Here is a 23,986-nt window from a genome sequence, read left to right as displayed (position 1 = left end):
CCCCATCTCCACCCCAGAGGCGCTACTGGACCACATGATCCATCTGCAGGCAGGGCTGGGATTTCTGAGACGGGGGCATGTTTGCTACAATCCCTCTTCCCCTCTGCTGTTCCCCAAACTCCTGCTGAAGGCGCTCACTGGTCCAGCTCTGGTTGCCACTGCTATGCAGTTTCCAGGGACAGGAGGTCCATGGGCCACCCTATGAAGCTGGAACCATCTGCTCCCAGAAAGCCCGGGCAGTGAGTGCACCAGGGAGAGACCAGCTCTGTCCACCTCTTGCCCACGGCGTTACCTTTCCCCATCCTCACACGGCCCAGCAGACATTCCCCCTCTTTGCCGCCTCGGGCACCACTTTGGGTGCCTGCTACAGGCCATGGGAGCCGTTTCTCCAGCTGGGAACAGCAGGCTTGCTGCTTCTTCCGAAGCTGGTGTTGCTTCTTGGCCAGCAGAGGGCACCGTCTTCTGCCCGTGACAACCCTGAGCCTGGGTCACACAGAGCAGCACTTTCCAGCTCCGAGACTCTCAAAACTTTCCTTGCGGGGTTGTTCTCGAAGAATACCAGAGAGAGATGCCTAGGGGTTGCCTGACCCACTGCGTGCCTGTGTACACCACAAAGCCGCCCCGCGGGAGCTGATGCTGGACTCAGCTAGGTGCTGTTTTCAACAGCTCCATCTGAGACGAGCATCCTTCTCTTTGGTTCTGGTTAGAGCTGGACCCGAGTGGCGAACTTCAGCCCTGGAGCCTGATCCAAACTTCCCCAAAAGCGGAGGCTGTTCTGATGCAGGGCTCCGGTTCGGATTCCCCTGGGCAAACCAGTGCGGGAAACAGACCTCTTCTTCCCCACCCCAAATGCACCGGAGAGCCCTTNGCCAGGACACCTCGCGCCACACGGGTCTAGGTTCTGGGGTGTCTCGTAAGCTCCCCCATGTTCAGAGTCAGACAGGGGGACACACAGGAGGGGTAAAAGCACTTTGAAAAGGTCCCGAGAAATACTGCACTGTCCACTTAGAGGGCGGCCGTCCCAAGGTTAGAAGTCTGAGGAACTCCCCTTCTACCGGACAGAGTCCCCATGACAGCAGCTCTGGGCCTGTGCAATAAAAGGAAGGGCTAAAACGAGGGGTGGAAGAGTCTCTGGTGCCCCTCGCTTGCGTCCTCATCCCAGCAGCCTCCGTCGCCGCTTCCCAGAGCGCTACGTGGCGATGAGTGGCACCTCACTGGAGGGGATGGGGAAGGTGGGGGAAGAGTCACCATTCAGGACCCTGTACAGCAGCTCTTCCTTCTCCCGGTGCGCCTGCTCCCGCAGCTGGGACTCCTTGTCCAGGGCCTCCCGAACCACCAGGAGCTTGTCAGACAGTTGCCTGCAAAGAAACAGCAGGTGATGAAGCTGAAGTGGTAAGAACCCCGGAGTGAGATAAAGATGGGGATCAGGGCCCCGCCAGCCGTTCTGATCACTGCCAAAAGAGGCCAGGGCGGGGGGGGCATGGAATGGTCTTGAAAAGGGGTGGGGTGGATTATAGGCACTCCCAAAGCCAGTTAGGTACTGTGCCAAGTCACGGTCTTCCTCACACATACACACTCTCACCAGAGCCAGACTGGAGCTGTGCAAGGTCATGGTCTCTCTCCCTCTCCCACACCCCCCGAGCCAGATGGGTGCTAGGCAAGCCCACGTTCGTACATGTTCACCTGAACCAGACCAGTGCTCTGCAAAGTCACACACCCACAGGGGGCCTGGCTTGTGCACCTCGGCCCCTACTGTCATAGCTCTACTCAGTTATCGCCCTCTGACCTGCAGCTTCTGTGCTAGCTTTGATGCCATGATCATACCGGCCGTTTGGGTCCTGTTCCCGCATCTAGTTATCAGCCTACAATTCAGAAAACAGCCTCTCCCAAGTGCAATTCAAACCTAGCCCAGAGCTCAGCCCGTGAGCGCCGACGCTGGCAGCAGGTAGCTTGTTCTGCCCTAGGCTGCGGATGTTACCTTGTCATTGTCAAGTGGTTCTGTGTCTGAACGTGCAGATCCTCGTTCTCCTGCTGAAGGGTTTTCACTTTCTCCTCCAGAAGCAGGTTCCTCTCCATCTGTGACATCCCAGAAGAGTTTGGGAAGGGAGGATTCAAAGGAGAGGTCAAGGGTCAGAAGGGACATGGATTTGGCAACAGACGATCCCCTACGCTGGTTAATGAGGTCCTGTCTAAGCGCCAACGTCAAAACGTTGGTGGTTACTGACAAAAGTTGCCTCTATGCGAGTTTAGTGATGCATAGCAGCGACCTGCTGTGTATGCCAGCAAGCACCCAGCTCCAATTAGTGCAGTCCTCCATCTGCTGGCTTCCCCCACTGGGTCTGCGCCCGACTCGTTAGCTCGGCTGAGAGGCCAGCCAGGACAGAAAGCTGCCCCTAGGCAGTAGGTGTGCCAGAGGGGAATGCGCCTGGAGAACGCGGTTTGCATTCAGGTAGGTGGAACGCTCTCCTGCGAGCTGTGCTTTTCCATCTCCACTATTGCTGCCCCTGGAAAGGAGTCCATGCACTTTTTGGTAGAACCACATCAAACCCACCACTGTTTCCAAGTTCAGCAGCTTCTTGTCCAGGTCATGGATGCGTTCGTTCTTCATCTCTATGACAAAATGCAGACTCTCCAGTTCTTGCTCCCAGAAGTGGCTGGGGCTCCCATAATCCTAGAAGGGGAGAAAGAAAACGCATGAGTCCCCCACTGACTGGAGAGGTTGGAGGGGCGAATGCATGGTTCTGGTTTGGTTCTTTATTCCTGAACGGAGATGAGCCAAGATGACGACCGTTAGGAGTCATAATTGTCCAGTGTTCTCAGTCCTGGATTGATAGGATTCTTACCCCATAAAATGTGCTTACTAGTGTTCATCCATACCCTACAGCTTTACGGCATTTGCACTAGGCACCTGAGTGCAAGGAGCTTGAACTACCTGCATAATGCACATAATATGTACCCTTAATTTTCTTATGATCTACTTCCTATCCCTTTGCTTACTTCAACCATACTACAGGTTTACCAGGCACTACGAAGACTGCCCTCTCCAGATCCAGTGATGGGGAGTCTTCCAGGGAGGCCTCTATTGAGGTGACAAAGCATTTATAGCATACAGATGCTTCTATGACTAAGTTTGAGCTGTCCATTGCCACTACTGCGAATCCAACAGGCTTGCTCGGAGACCCCAGCAAATGACGGGTTAAAGCAATACCTTCCCAAGAGGCCACAGTTTGTTTGTTTTCCTGCACCTGAATATGTTTCTTATAGTCTCTGCTCAAGATCGATTCCTCCACCCGTTTCATTTTCTCCTGGAAGGATTTCAGCTGGGAGTTTAACCTGTCAATCGTCTCCTAGGGCAGAAGAGAAAATAAGAGGGATGTGATTATGAGTCCTGTTTTATGACCTCCCCTCCAGCAGGGGCACTGTTTATATAAGGGAAGAAAATTACCTATTGCATTGTACAGAGGTGGCAGGAGTCAAACTGCAAGACATTTCACAATGAATAACAAAGTCCCATGTAGCAGTTCCCTAATACAGTATTTAATGGCAGCAGGGAGCAATTCCCACTATAATGCCTTCTGCCATCCTGGCTTCCCTGGTTACAATGGGTCAGTCGGTAACCACGGGAGAGATCTCTTTATAATTAGCACTTCCTGGGTTGCTTGCATAAGAACAGACTCCCGGACTCTGCCAAGTCTGCTCTGAGTCACAGTATGGCAGTTAGGCGGCTTGTTCGCACCAGTTTCACTTCTGGAGTGTTCCGGTTACAGACTTGCCTGCCAGTAGAGATGTGCCCTAACCAGAACCTAAGCTCTGAGCACCATTAACAACATGGAGACATTCCAAACACAACCCACCTGTCCCCTATGTCAATAGTGGTGTGATGGGGTGTCTGCCCCATACCAGCATGCAAGGGGTTAATAGAGCTCTAGAGAGGCTACACAGGAAGCAGCCAATAGGAGAGGGACTGGAAGCAGCAGACAATCAGGCTGCAGGCCAGAGCAGGGTCAGTGACTCCCTGGAACTCAAGGAGGGAGGACTGGGTGCCTTGCAGGTGGAGGGAAGCTAGCACCCTGGACAGAGCAGGGCAGGAACAGGGGAGCCAGAGGGAGCACCTGGCTGGCTGCTAGGACTGGCATGCTGTGGCGAGGGTGAAGAAGGTGCTGGGGCTGCGGGGAACCCTGCACTTTTTTGATTGAGCCAGTGAAGGACTGTTTTCTGTTTTGGAATTTAAAGTCCAGGTGGCCATTTTGATTTAAATATCTGTTTGACTGCTGCAAAATTAGGGCAAGATCACTTTGTGAAAGGCCCTTCTGGGCTCATTCCCACAAACAGCCAGCCTGGGTTACTCCAAGGGTGGTGGGCTCCGGGCAGCACAAACAACCTTTGTTTTCTCAATTTGGCTCTTGTGAAAGTGAGGGGCAGACAGTGCTGTTTTACCCCCGGGATAGTTCAGGCAGGTCCCTTGCAAGCCTCTCCCAGCACCCTCAGACCTGTGCGCTGAATCTAAAGAGCTCTGCTCCACGGGGAATTGCTCAGCAAGCCAAAGCAAGGGGGCCAGCACCTGTAAGGAAGACTGGGCCGTTTGGTAGGATTCCCTTAAGAGCAGCATCTCCTGGTCATGGGCCCTCTGGACTTCTGCAGGGAAAACATAAAATCAGTGTCAGAATCAGGAGACAGGAAAGCAAGCCCTGCCCAAGCCCCTTACCCGCACAGAATGGCAGTAGATGGCACTGCCATAAGGGGGGACCCGAGTTACTCTGGGCTAAGAGTCAGCAGAGGAAATGCCATTTTCTGGGGCAGCCTTGCAGTTGGGAGCTCCCTGGAGGACTCGCTCAGCTAAAGTCACAGGGCTGCTAGCTGCGTGATTGCTACGCTAAGGAGAGAGGCAATATGCCGCCCGTAGCGAGAGGAGAAAGAGAGGGAATGACCCCATCACCATTCACAGCCGTACTGCTGAGACTGGGTGACCACATCTCGCATTGTTGGCTGCAGTGTAAACGCTACCAGCTCCCAGAGAAGCATCCTGCTCCGATGGAAGGAGTCGCCTTTTTGAAGAATTTTAGGTTTATTTCAGAGGCACTGCGAGCGTAATCCCCCAGTGGGGTCAATTTTCCAGACCTTGGGTTGGGTTTCTACAAACGCTCCATGCTAGTTAATGAAATACAGAGTAATATCTCCTGCCAGCATTTCTCCATGCCCTTCCCAGGGTCCCCTCCCTCATGGCTTGGAGAGGTGCAGACAACACGACAGTAAGGGAGCACCACGGCAGCCCTGAAAGCATGACAGGTGACAGTATGGTAATCCAGAGGGCATGGGAGGTGCTTGCCAATGGGGCCAGTCAAAGAGCGAGCAGATCTCTTGGCAGGGCCGTCCCTAGCTATTCTGGGGCCCTACGCAGCCCCCTCGTGGGGGTGGGTGGGGCCCCAGGCCTCCATGGGGCAGGGGGGAGGCTGGTCCCAGGCCTCTGTGGGGGGGTGGCGGGGTTGGCTGGAACCATCCCCCAGCGGCACGGCTGGGGCCAGGTCGCTGCACTTCCTGCCGCCGGTGAGTGCAGGTCCAGCCCTGCTGCAGTCCTCAGGGGAGTGGGGGCAGAGCAGGGGCAGGAAGAGGCGAGGCTGGGGTGGGACAGGGTTGGGGTGGAAAGAGGCAGGGCAGGGAAGAGGCAGGGCTGGGCCGGAGCAGGGGCTGGAGCAGCTCCCAACTGCGCAGGGCACCAGGAAATGTGGTGCCCCAAATTCCCTGGTGCCCTACGCAGCTGCGTACTTTGTGTCTGGGTAAGGACGGCCCTGTCTCTTGGACACACAACATCTAATGAAAATGCTGAATATTCATTACAGGAGCGATCGGCCTCTGCTCAAGAGAGCCAAGGAGGTTGGAGAGGAGAAGAGATGCAAGAGCAGCCCTGTGAGAAGTTTAAACCCTAGCGGTGGGGGCGTAGCGGGAAGCCAGCGCCCAGCAAAGGAGAGACTGGGGCCTTACCTCGGAGGTTCTCTTCATGCTCTCTGTTCAGTGTGTCGAACTGCTTGGAGAGCTGCTTGTTAAGCTCTAAATCTCTTTCCTTTTCCACCTAGAAACAGAGTGAGCAACAAGCCCTCAGTATCCGGGGATCTCCGAGAAATAAGTGTACCTGCCTGTGCAGTCTCTTATTTATCTTCTGGGCGGCAGATCCAGTTTCCTGTTCCTATTTTCATGAATGAATTTAACTGTGGTACTTATGACAGTGAGGGGTTAATATGGCAACCATATACAATGGGGGAAGGGGAAAGAGCATCACACACAGCTCTGCTAGGACAGCTGACCTGCGACACCCTGGACTTTTCCAGGATTTCCTGGACAACTGCCCTTTTTGCTGAGCTCTGCGAGATCAGTAAAAGGGGGACAAGGAGTGAACCACTGAGCTCAGTTTCGCTCACGGCGAAGGCCACGATTTTGGCGTGTAAATTTCACAACAGAGTGCAGGGGAAAAAACAAGTCAGAGAAGGGGGAGAGCTCACCTTGCAGCAGCAGCTGTGGTGTCCTGGGCCTAGACACAGCTTCCTGGCACTGTGAGCTGGGGAATGGGTCACAGCACCTCTCAGGTTGGGTCTGTCCGCCCCTCCGTAGGTGGAGCCGGAGGGGCCAAACCTGAATAGCGCTGCGACCCCGGTGCACCAGGTCACATGTGTTTTTACAGCCATTTCTGAGATTTCACGGACTTTATTCAAATTCACGATTTCCGTGAACTCCATGACAAAACTGTAGCCTTACTCGTGGCCTTAGGTGTCTAGAGGTGGAAATCTGAGGACACTAACCTACCATACTGAGTCTGCTAACCCTGGGGAAGGCAGATCGGTGCTATAACTGGGGGAGCAGGCCAGCTGGCTCTGAATGCGAGATCAGGGCCGGAAGGGGAATGTCAAAGCCTCCTAGCTGACCACCCAAAGGATCTCACGCTGTCTGGTGTCTTTGGAGATTATCAGGTCATCAAGGTCCTGCTATATACTACTCCCTAGCTCTGAACCTGTGGTAGTGGTGCAGTGTGAAGGTCAGGAAGCAGAAGCATGAATGCCCAGGACTGGGGTTACTGTGCTGGGACACTAGACAGACACTCTTGGGGTGGAGAAGCCACTTTGATCCAACCTGGATTTTAACGTCTTGGGTCAGTCTCTGGGTCTCTGCCTGGTGGGCTTCCTTCAGCCTCTCCGTTTCCTCCTGATGTCCTTGTAGCAGCCTCCCAATCTCCCTCTTCTGCTCCTCCAGCAGCAGGGCCTTCGTCGTCTCCACATCCTCGTGCAAGGGAGCTGCGATGACTGCAAATTAAACATAAATGGCTAGACCATGGCTGGCTGGTTTTGCTGACAGGATTCTGGAGCTGTTCTCTACTCGGTCACCAGTTCGAATCCAGGCCTGGTCAAGCTCATTATCACTTGGGGACGGTTTGGTGGCCCGCATAAACTATGATCTCAGTCTAGTTCCTATTGGACAATTACCCACACTACTCCTGGCACTAATTAGCACCAATAGGCATCGTGTTGGCAGTCTGCACAATGGGGAGAAGTATCGAACGGAAACAGGCGACTCCCTTGGCCTCCCAGTCCTGGGACTGACCCTTCCAGCTCAGGGCTGAGGGGTGTGGCTAGCTATTTCTCCCTGTACCACAAACAGGTCTCATTTAGGTCTTTGTTTCCTGTCAATCGTTCCCAGTTTCTGTGAGTGCATTCATTGCTCAACGACTAGTTGGAGCAAATCATTTCCAGCCACCAAGTGCCTTGCAAACAGTTGGCTACAGCTGACTGCTAGTCACAGTTTGTTGTGCGAGAGTGGTCACATGGTATAGTGTCCAATTCCTGATTGGGTGACTGAAGCTATTTAAATGGGACTTTAGCGAATGACAAATACTGCCTGCTGAATAACTCAGCTGGTAGAGAGCACTTATCTTTGAGCTTGTCTGTAGTTCTATGCCTGAGCCAGCCATTCACATAAGGGCTAGAGTGTGTCAACTCCGGACAGGGCAACAATACACATACCCGTAAGGCAGTGTTTCTCAAAGTGGGGTCACCACTTGTGTATGAAAAGCCCCTGGAGGGCCGGGCCGGTTTGTTTACCTACCCTGCCCGCGGCTCCCACTGGCCACGGTTCACTACTGCAGGCCAATGGGGGCTGCTGGAAGCGGCGGCCAGTACGTCCCTCAGCCCGCGCTGCTTCCAGCAGCTCCCACTGGCCTGGAGCAGCGAACCGCGGCCAGTGGGACCTGCGGACAGGGCAGGTAAACAAACCGGCTTGGGGCTTTCCCTACACAAGCGGTGACCCCAGTTTGAGAAACACTGCCATAAGGTAATTCCTCCTACTAGCATACAGACACCATCCTCTCCAGCGAATATCCTCCTCACTACTGCACCGACTGCTTCCTTAGGGGCGGGATTGTTTGTTTGGTGGGACGTTTTGGCCAGCTAGTGCAGTTTTTGAGCGGGCCGTTTGTGGTGTTCGCCTGGTCATACATATTACTAGACTTGAGTCATCGATTTCTCTGTCCATGAACAAACACTAAGGCAGAGTTCTACCTACCCACTTCCCTTGGGCAAGCAGCTTGGTTTTTTAACTTGCTTCCCTTAGGAATTCGTGACATTTTCAGACCTTGCTCAGATTTTCACGACCAGTGTTGTCACCCAGGCATTCGAGAGTGACTAATAAGATCAGTTCATGAACAGCAGCACGTGGAATTTGCTGTTCATCTTGGAAACTGTTTGTGAATCTCTTTGATTCTCATTCCTGGGCAGCACAGGGAAAACTTACACTGATGCCCTGCCAATACCGAGCCTGCTCCATCGGTAGAGGGGCTTCTGTGGTGGCAGCATGACATGGATGGAGTTTCAGCATAGATCCCCGGCTGGTGTAACTCAGCGTCACTCCATTGAGTCATTGAAGATGGGCTAATTTATGCCAGATGAGGATACAGATCTTTATTTCTAGCCTGGCTCTGCATTGTGCAGTTTGTCTCATACAAGTTGGCAATATTTCCACTAGAACAAGGATGCATTTCCAGGAACGCATGCCAAATACTCTGTCGATTTCTAAGGAACCATCTGTGATGAAGTGGGAATCTCCTGTAATATTTTATGATTCCCATGAGTGCCTCTGTTTCTCTTTCTACTTTGCACTGCTCCCCAGGCGGGGCAGAGAAAGAGACACGGGCTGTTGTGTCAGGTATCTGTATGGGGTGAAATAAATGGGCCAGTCAAGTACTGGCTGAAACCAACCCATATCAATGGAGGGTCCGCAAAGACAACGGAAGCCCCAAAGACTGAGCAACTGACATTTATCCGTGGGACTCTCCTGCAGGCGGAGCGTGTGAACTCAGCACGGGTCTGCAGGAGGTGGACAATGGACCAAAAGATGTCAGGTGGGTGGGATAAGAGCTGAATTGAAGGGTCTCAGCAGCTCTCACCTGGGAGTGACACAGGGACATGGAGGACCAGAGCCAGGAAAGGACACTAGATGGAAGGCTGGTGTGGCCAGAAGAGATGGTGTTTTAACCTTTATTCCTCTATACTAATCTCAGGCCTTCCCAGTGCTGGGTTCCATCTGCCTCTGTTCTGAAAAGGCTGCCTGGTGCCTGTGCCAATACTTGCTGAGGCGCACTGAGCCCTGAAGTGTGTCCAAGACTTTGACCGGCGATTTATCTCAGTGGGAAGTGTGTCTCAGGAGTCAGACAAGTACCCAGAAGTCACCTCCTACAAGACAGGCCCAACAAAGAAAATAACAGAACACCACTAGCTGTCACCTTCAGCCCCCAACTAAAACCTCTCCAGCGCATCATCAGAGATCTACAACCTATCCTGAAAGATGATCCTTTACTCTCACAGATCTTGGGAGACAGACCTGTCCTCGCTTACAGACAACCCCCCAACCTAAAGCAAATACTCACCAGCAACCACACATCACTGAACAAAACCACTGACCCAGGAACCTAACCTTGTAACAAAGCCTGATGCCAACTCTGTCCACATATCTATTCAAGTGACATCATCATAGGACCTAATCACATCAGCCATACCATCAGGGGCTCGTTCACCTGCACATCTACCAATGTGATATATGCCATCATGTGCCAGCAATGTCCCTCTGCCATGTACATTGGCCAAACCGGACAGTCTCTACGCAAAAGAATTAATGGACACAAATCTGACATCAGTAATCATAATACTCAAAAACCAGTGGGAGAACACTTTAACCTGTCTGGTCATTCAGTGACAGACCTGCGGGTGGCTATATTACAACAGAAAAACTTCAAAAACAGACTCCAAAGAGAGACTGCTGAGCTGGAATTGATATGCAAACTAGACACAATCAACAAAGCATTGAATAAGGACTGGGAATGGCTGAGCCATTACAAACATTGAATCTATTTCCCCTTGTAAGTATTCTCACACTTCTTATCAAACTGTCTGTACTGGGCTATCTTGATTATCACATCAAAAGTTTTTTTTTTCCCTCTTACTTAATTGGTCTCTCAGAGTTGGTAAGACATCTCCCACCTGTTTATGCTCTCTGTATGTGTGTATATATATCTCCTCAATATTTATTCCACTCTGTATGCATCAGAAGAAGTGGGCTGTAGTCCACGAAAGCTTATGCTCTAATAAATTTGTTAGTCTCTAAGGTGCCACAAGTACTCCTGTTCTTTTTGTCTCAGGAGTGCTGAAGCCCGGAGGCTCAGTTTTGGAGGCACCGAGGCTGCCTTAAGGAAGAGTGGGACCCCTTGAGGGTCTGCCACACAGAAGGGGATCCTCCAAAAATGGCTGTTTAAAAGCTGGCGTGTAGCACCAATACAGTGGCTCTGTGACACCATCTCAGGTGGGACTAATGCCAAGACCCGCAGGGAAACTGGAGTGAGAGAATCCACTCTGATTTAACTTGAGTCAGTAAAGCCCTTTTACCCCAGTGATCCTCAGACACGTCGCCTCCCCGTCCAGAGGAGCTTTCTGAGCAAACACAGATGAGATGGCCTTGGTATGGACCAGAATAGAAGACTCACTAGTCACAGTGCCACTTTGGCTGCATCAGAGCTCACAGTGCTGCCTGTCTTAGCAGGTACAGGTGCATGGAACACATTGGCCCATCTGTTTGGACCCGGTCTTAGCTTAATGCTTTTAAAGGGGTAGGTGCACTGAAAAGCCGTGTGAGGAAACAGATGTACACCTCACCATGATTCTCTGTCTTCACGGCCGTCAGCTCCTGGGAAGCCTGCCCCTTTGGCTGCCGAGCTCTTAGTCGTTTCTGTGGGGAAAATAAGACGACTGGAATCATGAAAGGCAGGGAGGAAAATGTAAAAAAACCCACGCTGGTTTGTGGCAGAGCCGAGACCTGAAGGGAATTGTGTCATGGATGAAACACCCTGAAATGGGTCCCCGTGATGCGGCGTTATTTAGCAGTCCCTCTAAATGAAAGAGCTGCAGCAACATTCAGATCCCAGCAGCTCAGCTAGGTCCTGTCCAACCCAGAGCGCTGCTCTCAATTGCCAGAGTGCTGCTGAAGTGTACCCAGCACGTTGTATTTATCCCTGGGGAGTTCAACCTGCAGCCCCAGCCAGCGACCCCAAGCCTCTGTCACACTCCATCCTGTTTAGCCAGCTCTGAATCTGGGCCAGTTCTCCTCCTAGGGAGCTCAGTATCGCCGCTATTTCCACCTTTGGCCTCCGGTTTTAGGCTGCTCCATCTCCGCTTAGCCCACTGTGCCCTTCTGCCATCCCTCTCTCCTTTGGGTATGACGGAAAGTGACGCGTGGCTAACATGGTACAGCACACAAGGGGGAACATGTAACCTGGGAGCGTCCATGCGGAGGGGCCCTGTCCCCATTATTGGGGAGATATCCTGTGGCATGTGAAGGGCTATTCCAGTGAGAAATCCCAGCAGAGGGACGTGAGAGTGGATCACACGTGCCTGTTCGTTTTCTCTCCCTCCTCACTCCTGGTTACTCACGTTCCCACTTGGCCCTGGATTTCTGTTTGCAGAAGTGCTCCGTAGAGAAGGCACGTACCAGCGAAGGGAGGAGGCACCCGCACGCCTCCCTTCACACTCCCTACCACACACAAATTCATCCCCCCCCCCCCACACACACACGCTCATCCTACGTAGCCGCCCAGCCACACGGACAGGCTAGAAGATTTATTGTCCTTCCACCTTTTTGGGGGGGCCTGTCAGTCTCACCAGCAGGCCGGTCTGCTTACTAGGACCCTCCTGGCTCAAGGTACAAATCTCCACTTTGCCTTAGTATCGTTATCAGCCCCACACTCCCACAAAGGCCTTCTGGGATGGGGGCACTGGACAATGTACAAATCTGTCCAGCAACCAGTCAGCGTGAGATGGGGTTAGCACCAAAACTCTTGGAGCTAGAGGGCTGGAAACATTTCCCAGTGCTCTCGCTGTTCCCCTCCCTTCACGCCACCTATGCATGCCCGGGACGCCGGACTACACGAGCCAGTCAGTGCTCAGGTCAGATAGTGGGTGCAGATCTGTTAGCAACGCCCACAAACTTTTAGCTCAGCTGATGCTTTTTATAGCCAGGCTCAGAGCCTAGAAATAGCTTGGGTTAGAGCACAGAGCCTGTGCAGGAATGAGAGATGAAAAACAACACTCAATCAAAGGCAATTACAGGGATCAAGCCCAGTTCTAACAACGCCTCGGAATCTCTGGCACCAGCAAAGCTCTCGCTTTCTCGCCAGTTCAAACAATTACATCATCATCAGAGCATCAGCTCCTGCTACCAGCCCCCCGTTGAGTGAGCGCTCAGGTCCTGTCACAGTTTCCATCCTAGCCTCCCTGTTTAACGGGGTTTATAGAACTCAGATTTAGGAGCTCGCTTAGGCGATACAGTCGCAGCAGGCCATCTTCCAGCCCCGGAGCAGTTTAGTTGCATTAATAACACTGGAAGAAAACACAACATTATTTTTAGCTATTGGTCAACTGCTAAAGAGCAGCCCTGCTCTCTCCCCAACCCCAAACCCTTTGTGGATCTGATTGGTGTAAATCAGGAACACTGACACCAGTGGCGTTACACCCGGGTGGGATGGAATGAAGAGAACTGACCTCTGTGTTCTGGGGCTGTCTTCACTCGAAGCGCTGCAGCGACACTCGCTGCAGTGACAGGTGGGGTTCTCCCGTCGCGGTCATTATTCCACCTCCCCAGGGAGCGGTAGCTAGGCCAACGGGAGAATTCTTCCACTGACCTGGCGCTGTCTACACCCGGGGTTAGGCGGGCTTCCCCATGTCGCTCAAAGGTGCGGATTGTCACACCCTGCTGCGAGGAAGCAAGATCAGCCTAACTCTGTAGCGCAGACCTGGCGTCAAGGAACGGGAAGGAATCCAAGTGGTGTCACTTACGCTTTCTTCCACCAGCTCCGCCGCACTCAGCCTCAGTCAGACTCCTGAAAATTCACACCCACTGCCCAACATGTATCTCACCACCTCCGACCTGGGCCCACGGAGCCTGGCTGAATGGAGGGCAGCATGCGGGCAAGGGTGTGTAACTTCGTGTACATGCCGAAGGGGATCGAAAGAGGCGCAAGTCACACCAGGGGAGGCCCTGTCCACATCCAGGAAATTCGTCCCAGTGTAACCACACTGATGGAGTTATGCCAGTTCATGTTGCCTTATTATAGACAACACCTTAGACTGGCTTGTTCTGCTTTCCTGGCCCAGTCTCTAATAGAGCAGAGGAATGGGAATCCAGCCATCTGGGTTCTGTTCCTGACTGACACCAATTTGCTGTGTGAGTTAAGCAAAGCCCTGGCTCAATGTCTTTGCCTCAGCATCCCTCTCTGAAAAGTGGAGATAGGAACCAGGGGTGGTTTTGTAAAGTGCTTTGGTAGTCCTGCTATTGCTTGCAGGGAGGCTGTGTCCGGGGCATCACGTGTAGACCGGGACCCTGCTGTGCTAGGAGCTGTATATACGCTGAACGGAAATATAGTCAGTCCCTGCCCCAGCTGAAAGGCAATAGATACGTGCCTAGCATTTTTATTATTTTATGTCCCAGTAGCTTCAGACTGACTCCATTTAGAGCAAGGGCGATAACAATGTAAATCAGAAAAGCTATAAGGAAGTAATCTGTTGAACGGTGTGTAATTCACCTATAATTGTTTTAAAAGCTGTGAGAGCAGTAAAACCTCAGTCATCTGGACCTTGTGTATAACGAACCAACCAACAACCACCCGCCCTCTTATTTAAAGTGAGAGCAGATCACCCTATGGGCAGTATCTGCATTAAAATTCTGTGGCTTGTCTACACCTCTTGCATGGTGGAGATGCACATCTGGAAATGAAGGATTCCCAGGGAAGTAGCATGTGCAAAATCAGGAATGAAATATTCCCGACCTGGCACACCTGCTGCTATGGGCAGGAAACAGTTCCCAGAGCAGAGCAGGTGTAGACATGTGTAATGCATGCAGATGCAGATCCCCTCCCACCACAACAGAACATTCGGTTCATGGAAGTCTGAAGAAGGCTTATACCGGAGATTTCAAGGCCAGAAAGGACCATGGTGATCATCTAGCCTGACTTCATAACACTGGCCAGAGAATTCCACCCAGTGATCCCTGCATTGTACGCTGCCTTCCATCATAAATTTGGCATTCACGGACTCCTACTCGGATTAGTGGCGGCGCATGGGGTTCTCTGCTACGGGTCCCTCTCTGCATCCCTTGTTTTGACCTTGTGCCCTGCACCCGTCCCTGTTTTTTCATTCTTGGTTCCGGGTATTTAGTTGATTTGCTGGGATCTGTGGCCTCCTCCCCTCACCCAAGAGGACCTGTCGTTGCCCTAGTGGGCTCTGCCCTGGAAATCAAATAGGCTGTGGTGAACTGAACACAAACTGGCTGCCTGCCTTTCCCTGCAGACAGGAGGGTCCCTACAGATTGAAAGGTGCAGTACACAGAAAACAAAGGCATACTAGTCACATAGGTAAAGACACTTCAGGGGTGATCTGTGCCCAGCTCCTCTGATGCAGATAGAGGCATGCAGACGCCACTTACTGAATGGAAACTGGTAGCTACTCAGGACCCAGCCCTGGGCAAGACAGGGGCCTTTAACTGACACAGGAACCTGAAAGCCAAGAAAACAAAGCCCTGACAATTATCCGAATTGTACAGACAGTGACTCCATGCCAGAATGGGAGGGAGAAGAGATGGGTTGAAGAGTAGAAGACCTGGAAATGGGTCAAGAGTTGTCACAGTCCCCTATGTTTTATGAGATCCCTCCTGCTCTAGCGACCCTTGCGAGGAGGATTTTGGCCCCAGGCTCTCAGTGTTTAAGTGCTGGAAGCACATGGCTCGTTCACTTGGGCCAGCAGGCTCCATGCCACCAAAACATACAGAATGCGAGAAGGAGCCAAGTTTCATCTGAAGCAGCAGCACAAAACTCATAAAGCCTGTCCAAAGCCCAAGCTGGTGCCTGCACCCTCCCCAGAACATCCCTAGAAGGACTTTGCAGCAAGCACTTATCTCACAGCAACAAGCACAGAGCGAGCGAGGAGACAAGGAGAGTCGTTTGCTGCCCACTGCCAGGGGTCTCCTGGAGGGTGCTTGTAGCGGATGGATTAGAGAGGATGCAGGCTGGAAAAGAGACTGAAAACTTAATGGGGGCGGGGGGAAGGGGGGAGAGAGGAGAAAATACTCAGTGCTGCAAAATAGATTAGGCCAGTGCTGCCTTTCCTAAAAACTGCAGGACCTCCCTGAATTCTGAACCCTGGGCTGGAATGCTGTCCGGACCTCCAAGCCCCAGCATGTGCAAGAGAGAGATTGAGAGGGGTCCGGAAATATCAAACAACTGCAGGGGCTGCTACGTTACAACCTGTGAAGCGTGACAGCCACATTTAGAGAGCAGTAAAAGGACAGCGGGGTTTGGGGCATGATTTCCCAGGACAGGGGAAGATCAAAGAGGTTGCTGTCACTGCATCAGAGAGTCCCTGGGGGTGGGGAATGAGTGACAGACAAGGAGACAGCCAGGAGCCTGAAAACCCTGAAATAAACTGGGGAGTCCACCTCTTCTCCGAGCAGTAAATTACCCCGAATTTACAAGGACTGCTTTTTACAGCAGCATCACATGCTTCTGCCATGTCTGGAACACTAAAAGATCACCTAAAGCTCTGGCCTGAGGACCACAATGGACAGCTCTGCTCCTCAAGGACAATGGAACCGCGACCATCAGGGTCAAGTTTGTCCATGCAGGAGGCAGAGCCGTTTCAGGGGCCGCTTGGAACAAAGGCCCATCACAAATCTTCCCACCTTCTGACCCAAGCGCCAAGGCACATTTCGTCAACTGGACTCCTCTAAAATAAACACAAAGCTGCACGTACACTTAAAAAAAACCCTCTCTGACAAAACCCTCCCCTGCACATGCGTCTCTTCCTGCATGGAGCACGCCACAGAGAACGGACCACACGTGGCAGATGTTAGCATCAGCACTTAACACGCTACTGGAAGCTGCTCAGATACTGTGGTGATGTGGGGGAGGGGGCACACGAACCTGTACAGAATTCTTTCCGAGGCAAACCGGGGTGCTCTTGTGTCTGTGTGCCGCGGGGGCTGGCAGGAGGGAGTGGTACCTCCAGCTCCGTGAGAGGCATTACAATGTCAGATCAAGGTGAGGGGTGTGTAATTGCTGCTTGGGCCCCAGGTACGTTTGGGAGGCAAGTCATCCCATTTGTTGATTGGTATCCGCTGCATGCTGTAAAAGCTGGGGTGTTCCCAAGTGCCCAGCACCGATTTGTGAAGCTGCGTGAAAGTTTTGCTGAATCAATCACAGACTGGAAAGCACACAGAGGCCAACACGCGGGAATCCTGAACCCATGGCAGAGCACCTCAAGGTTCCCCCTGGCACCTCTGGCCAGGCTGACCACCTCTTGCCACCACAGCGTCCCCTTATGGCTGGCACTGGAGCTGCAAAGAGAGGACTTGGGAGCTGTAACAAATCATGGGCAAACCTTAAATCGGGCCCCTGACTCCAGGCAATCTTCCCCGATCACAGCTGGGAGCCAGATGTGCCACAAACGGTTCCCAGCCCACACCCCAAAGGAGCAGTCAGGGGAGCGATCCTCTCCCAGCCTAGTCCCCGGGCAGCTGGGTGGCAGGTTCCGATCAGAAAGTGGCACCTGTGGAAACCTCAGAAGGGGATGGACCCTTCTCTGTCTAGCTGCCTGCCTTCTGCAGGGACTGGTGGCAGCCCGCACCTTCCCAGGAACACACCTCACCTTAAGCCATGGGGAAACAGTGCATCCCCTTGGGGAGCGGGTGCATGTGTGTGTGTGTGGGGGTGTATGTGTGTGGCACAGACAGGGAGGGATCTGACCAGGTCCCTCAGTCCTACCTAGCCCTGGAACGAGCTGACGTCCTGTAAGGATGGGAGCCCATCAGCCCCCAGGGGAAAGGAGGTGGCAGCTCAGCTCCCAGGCTCCCCAAAGGTACCTGCTCTTGGTGGCTTTGCATTAGGCTCCCCTCAATCCCAGGTGCCCTCTTCCCACCCTCATAGAGATGGCTCCCGGGGGCCCACTTCTGCCCTCAGGCAGCGGCAGCTTCCAGGGCTCCTGCCTAAGGGAGACCGAGTGGTCAGGCGCTGCAGAAGCCTGGTGGAGGGGGCATTTGCATGAGCTCCTGGTGCCCTTTTGGGCTTGTGAGGGTCCTGACCACAGAGCAGCTATCTCCTCTCCTCAGCACTGGTCAGGCCAACATGGCCCCTCACCCCCGCCTAGAAGCAGGACAGGGCCTGCACAGGCTGCAGAGTGTGTGGGTAAACAGGGCCTCCTCCTCACACCGAACAGCCGCTCTCCCTGGCACCACGCCTGCCAGCTGCTGCTCCCGATCCTGGTGGCATAATAAGCGGTTCCAGTCTGGGATACCCGGAGAGAGTCTCTCCTATCCCTGTGCACTTTGATAGTCCAGAGGATGGTCGGGTCCATTGGCTAGAGCTGGGCAATGATAGGCAGGCCCCAAAGGCCTTTCCCCTGGGGCAAACCTCATGCAGAGACTGATGCCCTATTGCCACTTGCATTTCCCAGGTTCCCATTTCCTTTCGCCAGGGCGGGGAATCCAAGAAATGCTGGCTTGATTTGTTCTTCTTTTCAGCTCTTTCTGGCCTGCTGCATTTGTGTCCATCACGTCTAGATCTGATCCCTCTCTCTGACATGACGCTATACACAGGTGATGGGGGTCTGTTCTCCCCACAGGAGGGGAATAACTTCCATGGAATGCAATGGGTGTTGTTTAGAGCAGACTGCACCTTTGACAGTCCCAGGCGCGGCACCCCCCAGGAGGTGCCAGTGGCTGAATCTATGCAGGGCAATCTCTGAGCAAGCTGCAGTAAAGGGCTGTTTGTTGGAAGCTCCTGGATTGTGCCTGTCCCTGTGTCCAATACCAAACCAGGGACTTTGCACCATTCCCTGCAAGGGGAGTATAGGGCCTAAGGCTTACAATAGGAAGAAAAGTAGGAGTATTCCACATGTGCTAACGATCTCTCCCCGTTTCCGGGATAGTCTCTCTAGGACTATCCCACAGAGACCATGAACTGCTTCACAGGTGCCAGAATGAGCACACGTCCCTTGCTGCAGTTTCTGCTGGAAAGACGGTCCAAATTAATAGCCCAGCAGGATGTCCAGCAGTGCAGGAATGCTGTGTTTCAAGAGCCCACTGCTCTGGCAGTGTAAAAGGGCCTTAAAGTGGTTGCCTGTCCAAGGTGAATTATTCTGCAGCTTGGTCCAAATCCCTTTCACTATTTTTGGATGATGAATGTGGGCAGAAGAAAATCAAACCACTTTTCCCAATGTCAAAAATTACGGTCATGGTCCCCACCCCCCTAGAGGTAACTGCAAACTGTCTGAAGTTTGGAAACTTGATTCTTAGGTGTCCATTCAACCTCACTGGGGAGAAGGCTCATAACCAAGCATCAAAACAAAACCTGGCTGAAAATTAAGAACGGTTTGGATGTGCCAACGGAGCCCTGGCACGTTTGCAGAGGTACATGGAGCATGTGCACTGTTCAGTGTGTATTTGCTGTGTCCCTTTGTTACTCTACTCTACTCCTCAGGAACTGAGGCCCCAGTCGGCCTTTGGCTGAATGAACCCTGCAGTCCTGCAACTGACTATGTGTGTGTGCTGCCCTGTGGAGTCAGTGAGTCTGGGCGTGGGTAGAGAGATGCACCCAGGAGCAGTCAATGGTGCAGGATCCGGGCCTTAGATTTTAGAGCAAGATTTTTTTCTAAAGTTGCATTTTTAATGCATAATGCAACATTCATGTCGCAGAAGGAAATCACCAAAAAACAAGGGATGTGTGTTTAAATCCTGATGCTGCTCCCCCTAAAGCCACCAAGAGCTTTGCTCTGTGACTGCTATTGACATCAGTGGGAGGAAGGTTAGGCCAATAACTTCAATGGAAGCAGGTGCTCAATGCTTCAAGAGCAGTGTTCACAGGGGCGTGGGCCACTTATATACCATTGTCTATTCACGGCTTTTAACATACTACCATTCATGCAATTAAATCTGCACCATAAACATATAGACTGAGCTTTGTGGCTGAGTTAACCGTCTTGTTAGCATCTTAATTTCTGACCCTTTCTGATTTTAAGTAAATAAAGTAGAACCTCAGACTCACAAACACCTTGAGAATGGAGGTTGTATGTGAATGGAGGTTGTTTGTAACTCTGAAATGTTCCTAACTCTGAACAAAACGTTATAGTTGTTCTTTCAAGTTTGCAACTGAACATTGACTTAATCCAGCTTTGAAACTGTACTATGCAGAAGAAAAATGCTGCTTTAAACCATCTTAATTTAAATGAAACAAGCACAGAAACAGTTTCCTTACCTTGTCAAATCTTTTTTTTCAACTTTTCCCCTTTTTTTTAGTAGTTTACGTTGAACACAATATTGTACTGTATTTGCTTTGATTTTTCTCTCCTGCTGCCTGATTGTGTATTGCTGGTTCCAAATGAGGTCTGTGATTGACCGGTCAGTTCGTAACTGGTATTCGTAACTCTGAAGTGTGTGTGTGTGTGTGTGTGTGTGTGTGTGTGTGTGTGTGTGTGTGTGNGTGTGTGTGTGTGTGTGTGTGTGTGTGTGTGTGTGTGTGTGTGTGTGTGTGTGTGTGTGATTATAATGTATATAACCCACTGCTGGAATGATGCCAGCCCTGATCTTTCAAGAAGGCCTCTCAGCACCTCTCATGGTTGGATGTCAGATGAAATGCAGGTTGTGTCCTGACACTTCAAGCAGCTAAGTTACAGAGCTGATCACATTCCAGAGGTCTTATAGCTACAAGATCCCGGCTGGGTTCTTGCACTCGGCACCTGCACAATCACTTTCTTATCTTTATGCTCTTCTAAGAGACAGAAATAGATGACATGAAGGACTGAGGCGTGCCAATGCCCTCTCCCCTGCACTCAGAAGATGTGATACGCCCACTTGATCTGAACAGATGATCTCTGGTTCATATCCTCAAGAAAGGTGACGACTCCCCAAGGTCATTTACAACATGGGTCCTGGGAAAAAATTCCTTCCCATCCCCAGTTCTGGCAATCAGGTTTAATCCCGTGCAATGGTGAAAGAATCACAGCAGTTAAAATATCCACTCCCATTTAAAACATAAGAACCACTGGTGTCCAAGGGACTTTTCCCAGCCTGAGAAGTCACTAAACGTGAATGGAACCAGGCCTGTAGTGTCTGACTGTTCATTTTTCTCAAATCCTAGCATTGAGGATTCATCTTCTACTTCCTTGTGACTCTCTGAATTTCCCCCACCTTCAATCCCTTTTACACTCCCCCTTTCAGTCTTTCTGATCTATCCTTGTGCCAGAGGTTTTAAACCAGAAGGGACCACTGTGAGCATTTAGTCTCACCTACTGCTTAACAGAAGCCGTAGCGTTTCACCCTGTGCTTTCTGCATCAAGCCCATAAATTCTGGCTGCGCTAGGACATACCCTTTAGAAAGGCATCCAGTCTTGATTTAAAGATGTGGCCAGCAAGGGCTGTATCCCCTTCCTTGCCCCAGCTAAGTTTATGGTATTAACTGGACATATCAGAATCAAGGGAAGTGTCTCCAAATGACTCCATCTCACGTCAACGAAATGCCTTAGTCTCAATTCCTGGGGCCTTTTGTATGCAGCATTTCTCACCCAGTGTCTCTTTTGTACAGGGAGCCCTCAGAGGCATGGACTGGCCTAGAAGTGTTTGACCTTGTGCATAAGAGATTCGTACAGTTCTTTAATATACAGCTATTCGTGTGCATTGGGCTGAAAAAAAATATTCACAGATCTCTGTCTGCAACTCCCCTGGGAGTTCTCTTGGACAGTAGGTGTGTCCCTTTGTTTCCGGTTTCCCTGAGTATCTGTACAAGTGGGTTTTTTCTGGCTCAGTGTTCCTGGAAGTCTCAGAACTACTCCCTCATGCAAATATTAATTTGTGCAAAGCTCTGTGCAGCCATCTTGCAATCTCTGTGATTTCCCTCCTCCTTTTAAAATCATCCATGCAGGGTGCACTGCCTGGCTAAGGTGACCAATCACAGGCCCCGAATAACAAATAGCGAATAACTGTAAGCACAAGGGAAACCAATAGTTCACAAACAACCCAGAAACCAACAATGGACACATGAAGTTTCAATCAAATACTGAACACGCTTGTAAAGATCAGTCTGTTTGCGGATCATTCCAAAACTGGAGACAGGCTAAATCCATAGAATCAATAGTTCACTGAGAGTACTTTGCCCAAATGTAGCTAGCACCTGAGAAAACCAGCTATCGCACTTCTTGCTTGGCAGAAAGACAAGGAAGAATCTAACCATCAGATGCTTGAGGGTGAGGTTTGCAGACATCCTGCCCTGGTGCTGCTTTAACGTTCTAGGCTCATGTTATTATCTCAGATGCCTTCTCCCCTGCTGCCACCCTCCCTGCTGTAGAACAGTTAGTTTCCTTCAATCTTAAAAGCATCTTCCCCCCCCATCCCCGGAACCAGTGATGGGCTGGAGGCGGATGGCGGGAACACTCTTGTTTAAACTGAAAGGAGAATCGGCCCGATTTTGCTGCCTCTGGTGGAATTCACCCCTATCTCTGGGTTCTGCTGCTAACCCTTTCCTGGCGGACACAGGTTTTGCTGTCTGAGGCTCAGGGAGACACTTTTTTGCTGTGCCTTTGGGATTCACCAGAGACTTCCCCCGTTGTGAATAAATATATATACCCAGGACAGTGGAAGGAACCCCTAGACCCTCTCAGGGAGCCCCCCATTACTGGGGAAGGAACCCCTAGACCCTCTCAGGGAGCCCCCCATTACTGGGGAAGGAACCCCTAGACCCTCTCCTCCACCACCACCACACACACACACACACACACACACACACAACACTAGGGAAGGAACTCCTAGACCCTCTCCACCACACACACACACAACTCTACAATCAACACAGGCGCTGCAGTTTTCAGGAACAACGTGTCACCCCTTTCCAGCCTGTCTCCCCAGCCGTCGGCCAGCCTCTCTTCTCCTGCTCATGGTTTTGGGGAAGGGGCTTTGTTTAAAGCGGGGGGGGGGGAAGGACAGAGGCCCAGCCCCCCACCCCGGTAAGCTCTGTGCTGGAGCAGCGGGGCGCTGGCAGGGGGGGCCCCCAGCAGGGGCAGGCTCTGGGGGCTGCCACCCTTCCCCGGCGCTGGAACCGCTGTCAAAGCCGCCCCCCCCCAAACCCAGCTGGAGGAGGGGGTCGCTCGCCATTACCTTGCTCCTGGCTTGGCAGCGGCCGGTCGTGCTGCATGTGCAGCCCATGGCCGGGCGGGTGAGACTCGCTCCGCGCCCCGTGCCCGGCGCTGCAGCTGCGAGCCCGGGAGCGAACCGCAAGCAGTCTGCTTGAACTTCTGCTGGGACCGCCGCGCGCCGTAAATACCCGAGCAGAAGCCCCCCTGCAAAAAGCCACATCCCCAGCTGGCAGGGCTGAGCCGAGCGGCATACCAGGCGCCTGTTTGATAACACGTGTTGGCATGGCCGGGGGAGGCTGGACCCCGCTCCGGAGCCCAGCGCCGCAGGGAACCTGCACTTCCAAACAGCCCCCCGTCTGAGCCCCCGAGGTACAGCTAGTCCGCTGGGCTGGGCAGCTCTGGGGTCTCAGTTCCTCTGTCTCGGGGCCGCACGTGCCCCCCCACTTTTCCTGATCAAACGCGGGGCCACCTGCCCTCTGCCCCTGCGCTGGGGGGAGAAGCGGTTACTAGCTTTTAAGGCCAGAGGGGACCGTTATGGCCATCCAGTCTGTCCTCCCCCAGGCCAGAGGACACCCTCCCAGCCAGTGATCCCTGCATCAAGCCCATAACTGCTCGGGGAGCTTTTCGGAAGTCCCCAAACAAAATACTTGCATGTTGCCCTGCAAATGCCCCCCGGATTTGCTAGCTTCATGTGTGGAGGAACAGCTGGGGAAAGAGCTAGAGCAGAGGGCAGCCCCCAGCTGTTATCTTAGGTCAGGGCTAGGCCAGAAACTTTTGCCCATCTTTGTTGTGGCCAGTGATGTTTTTGCAACATTTTATACCAGCAAAAGTCTTAGTGTAAATGCAGCTGGTATCCTTTATGTCACGCCAGGAACCCGTCTAACCTACACTGGCAAACACTTTTGCCAGTACAAGCCGTGTCTTGGGCTGTGTGGGACTGGAATTTCGGTTTTGTGTGTTTTGTTCCGAATCGGACTGGAAAGCAAAAATTTCCCGCAACATGAAAATTTCAGGAAAAAAAAATCATTTTGTGTCAACGGAAACATTTCGTTTTGATTTCAACATTTTTAATGTTTTCAATATAAAATAAAAGAAATGTCTAAACAAAAACTTGTGATAAGAAAAATCAAAATGTTCCACTCTGAAAATGTCAACACGGTATGTTTCAACCTTATTGAAATGCTTTATTCCCCCCCACCACAACATTTCATCAAAATGAGCATGTTTCCATATAAATCAGGGGTGGCCAAACTTTCTGACCCTCCGAGCCGCATATGACAATCTTCGGAAGTTTG

At 52.0% G+C, this 23,986-nt stretch overlaps 1 protein-coding gene across 2 annotated transcripts; it reads right to left on the bottom strand.

Annotated features, from left to right (window-relative positions):
- Positions 1–874: 874 nt before the first annotated feature.
- On the bottom strand, positions 875–23,259 carry CCDC69 (coiled-coil domain containing 69). Of its 2 annotated transcripts, XM_034779254.1 has the most exons (9): positions 22,714–23,072; positions 11,184–11,256; positions 7,120–7,289; positions 5,980–6,067; positions 4,562–4,635; positions 3,246–3,347; positions 2,552–2,671; positions 1,979–2,076; positions 875–1,358 (listed from the first exon to the last, which is right to left on the bottom strand). In XM_034779254.1, the coding sequence occupies exons 1-9, from the start codon at positions 22,909–22,911 to the stop codon at positions 1,190–1,192; spliced, it is 1,092 nt and encodes a 363-aa protein (XP_034635145.1). In that variant the 5' UTR covers positions 22,912–23,072; the 3' UTR covers positions 875–1,189. The 2 variants fall into 2 exon arrangements, 1 of the variants encoding a protein (XP_034635145.1); XR_004646840.1 differs by lacking the exon at positions 875–1,358 and having other exon boundaries at positions 2,998–3,347; positions 22,714–23,259.
- Between the last annotated feature and the right edge of the window lie 727 nt (positions 23,260–23,986).

This window comes from Trachemys scripta, chromosome 8 (genome assembly GCF_013100865.1).
Source record: "Trachemys scripta elegans isolate TJP31775 chromosome 8, CAS_Tse_1.0, whole genome shotgun sequence".
Taxonomy (NCBI): Eukaryota; Metazoa; Chordata; order Testudines; family Emydidae; genus Trachemys; species Trachemys scripta.
The sequence above is the reverse complement of the archived record's forward strand: the minus strand, read 5'-3'. Positions and strand labels throughout refer to the sequence as shown.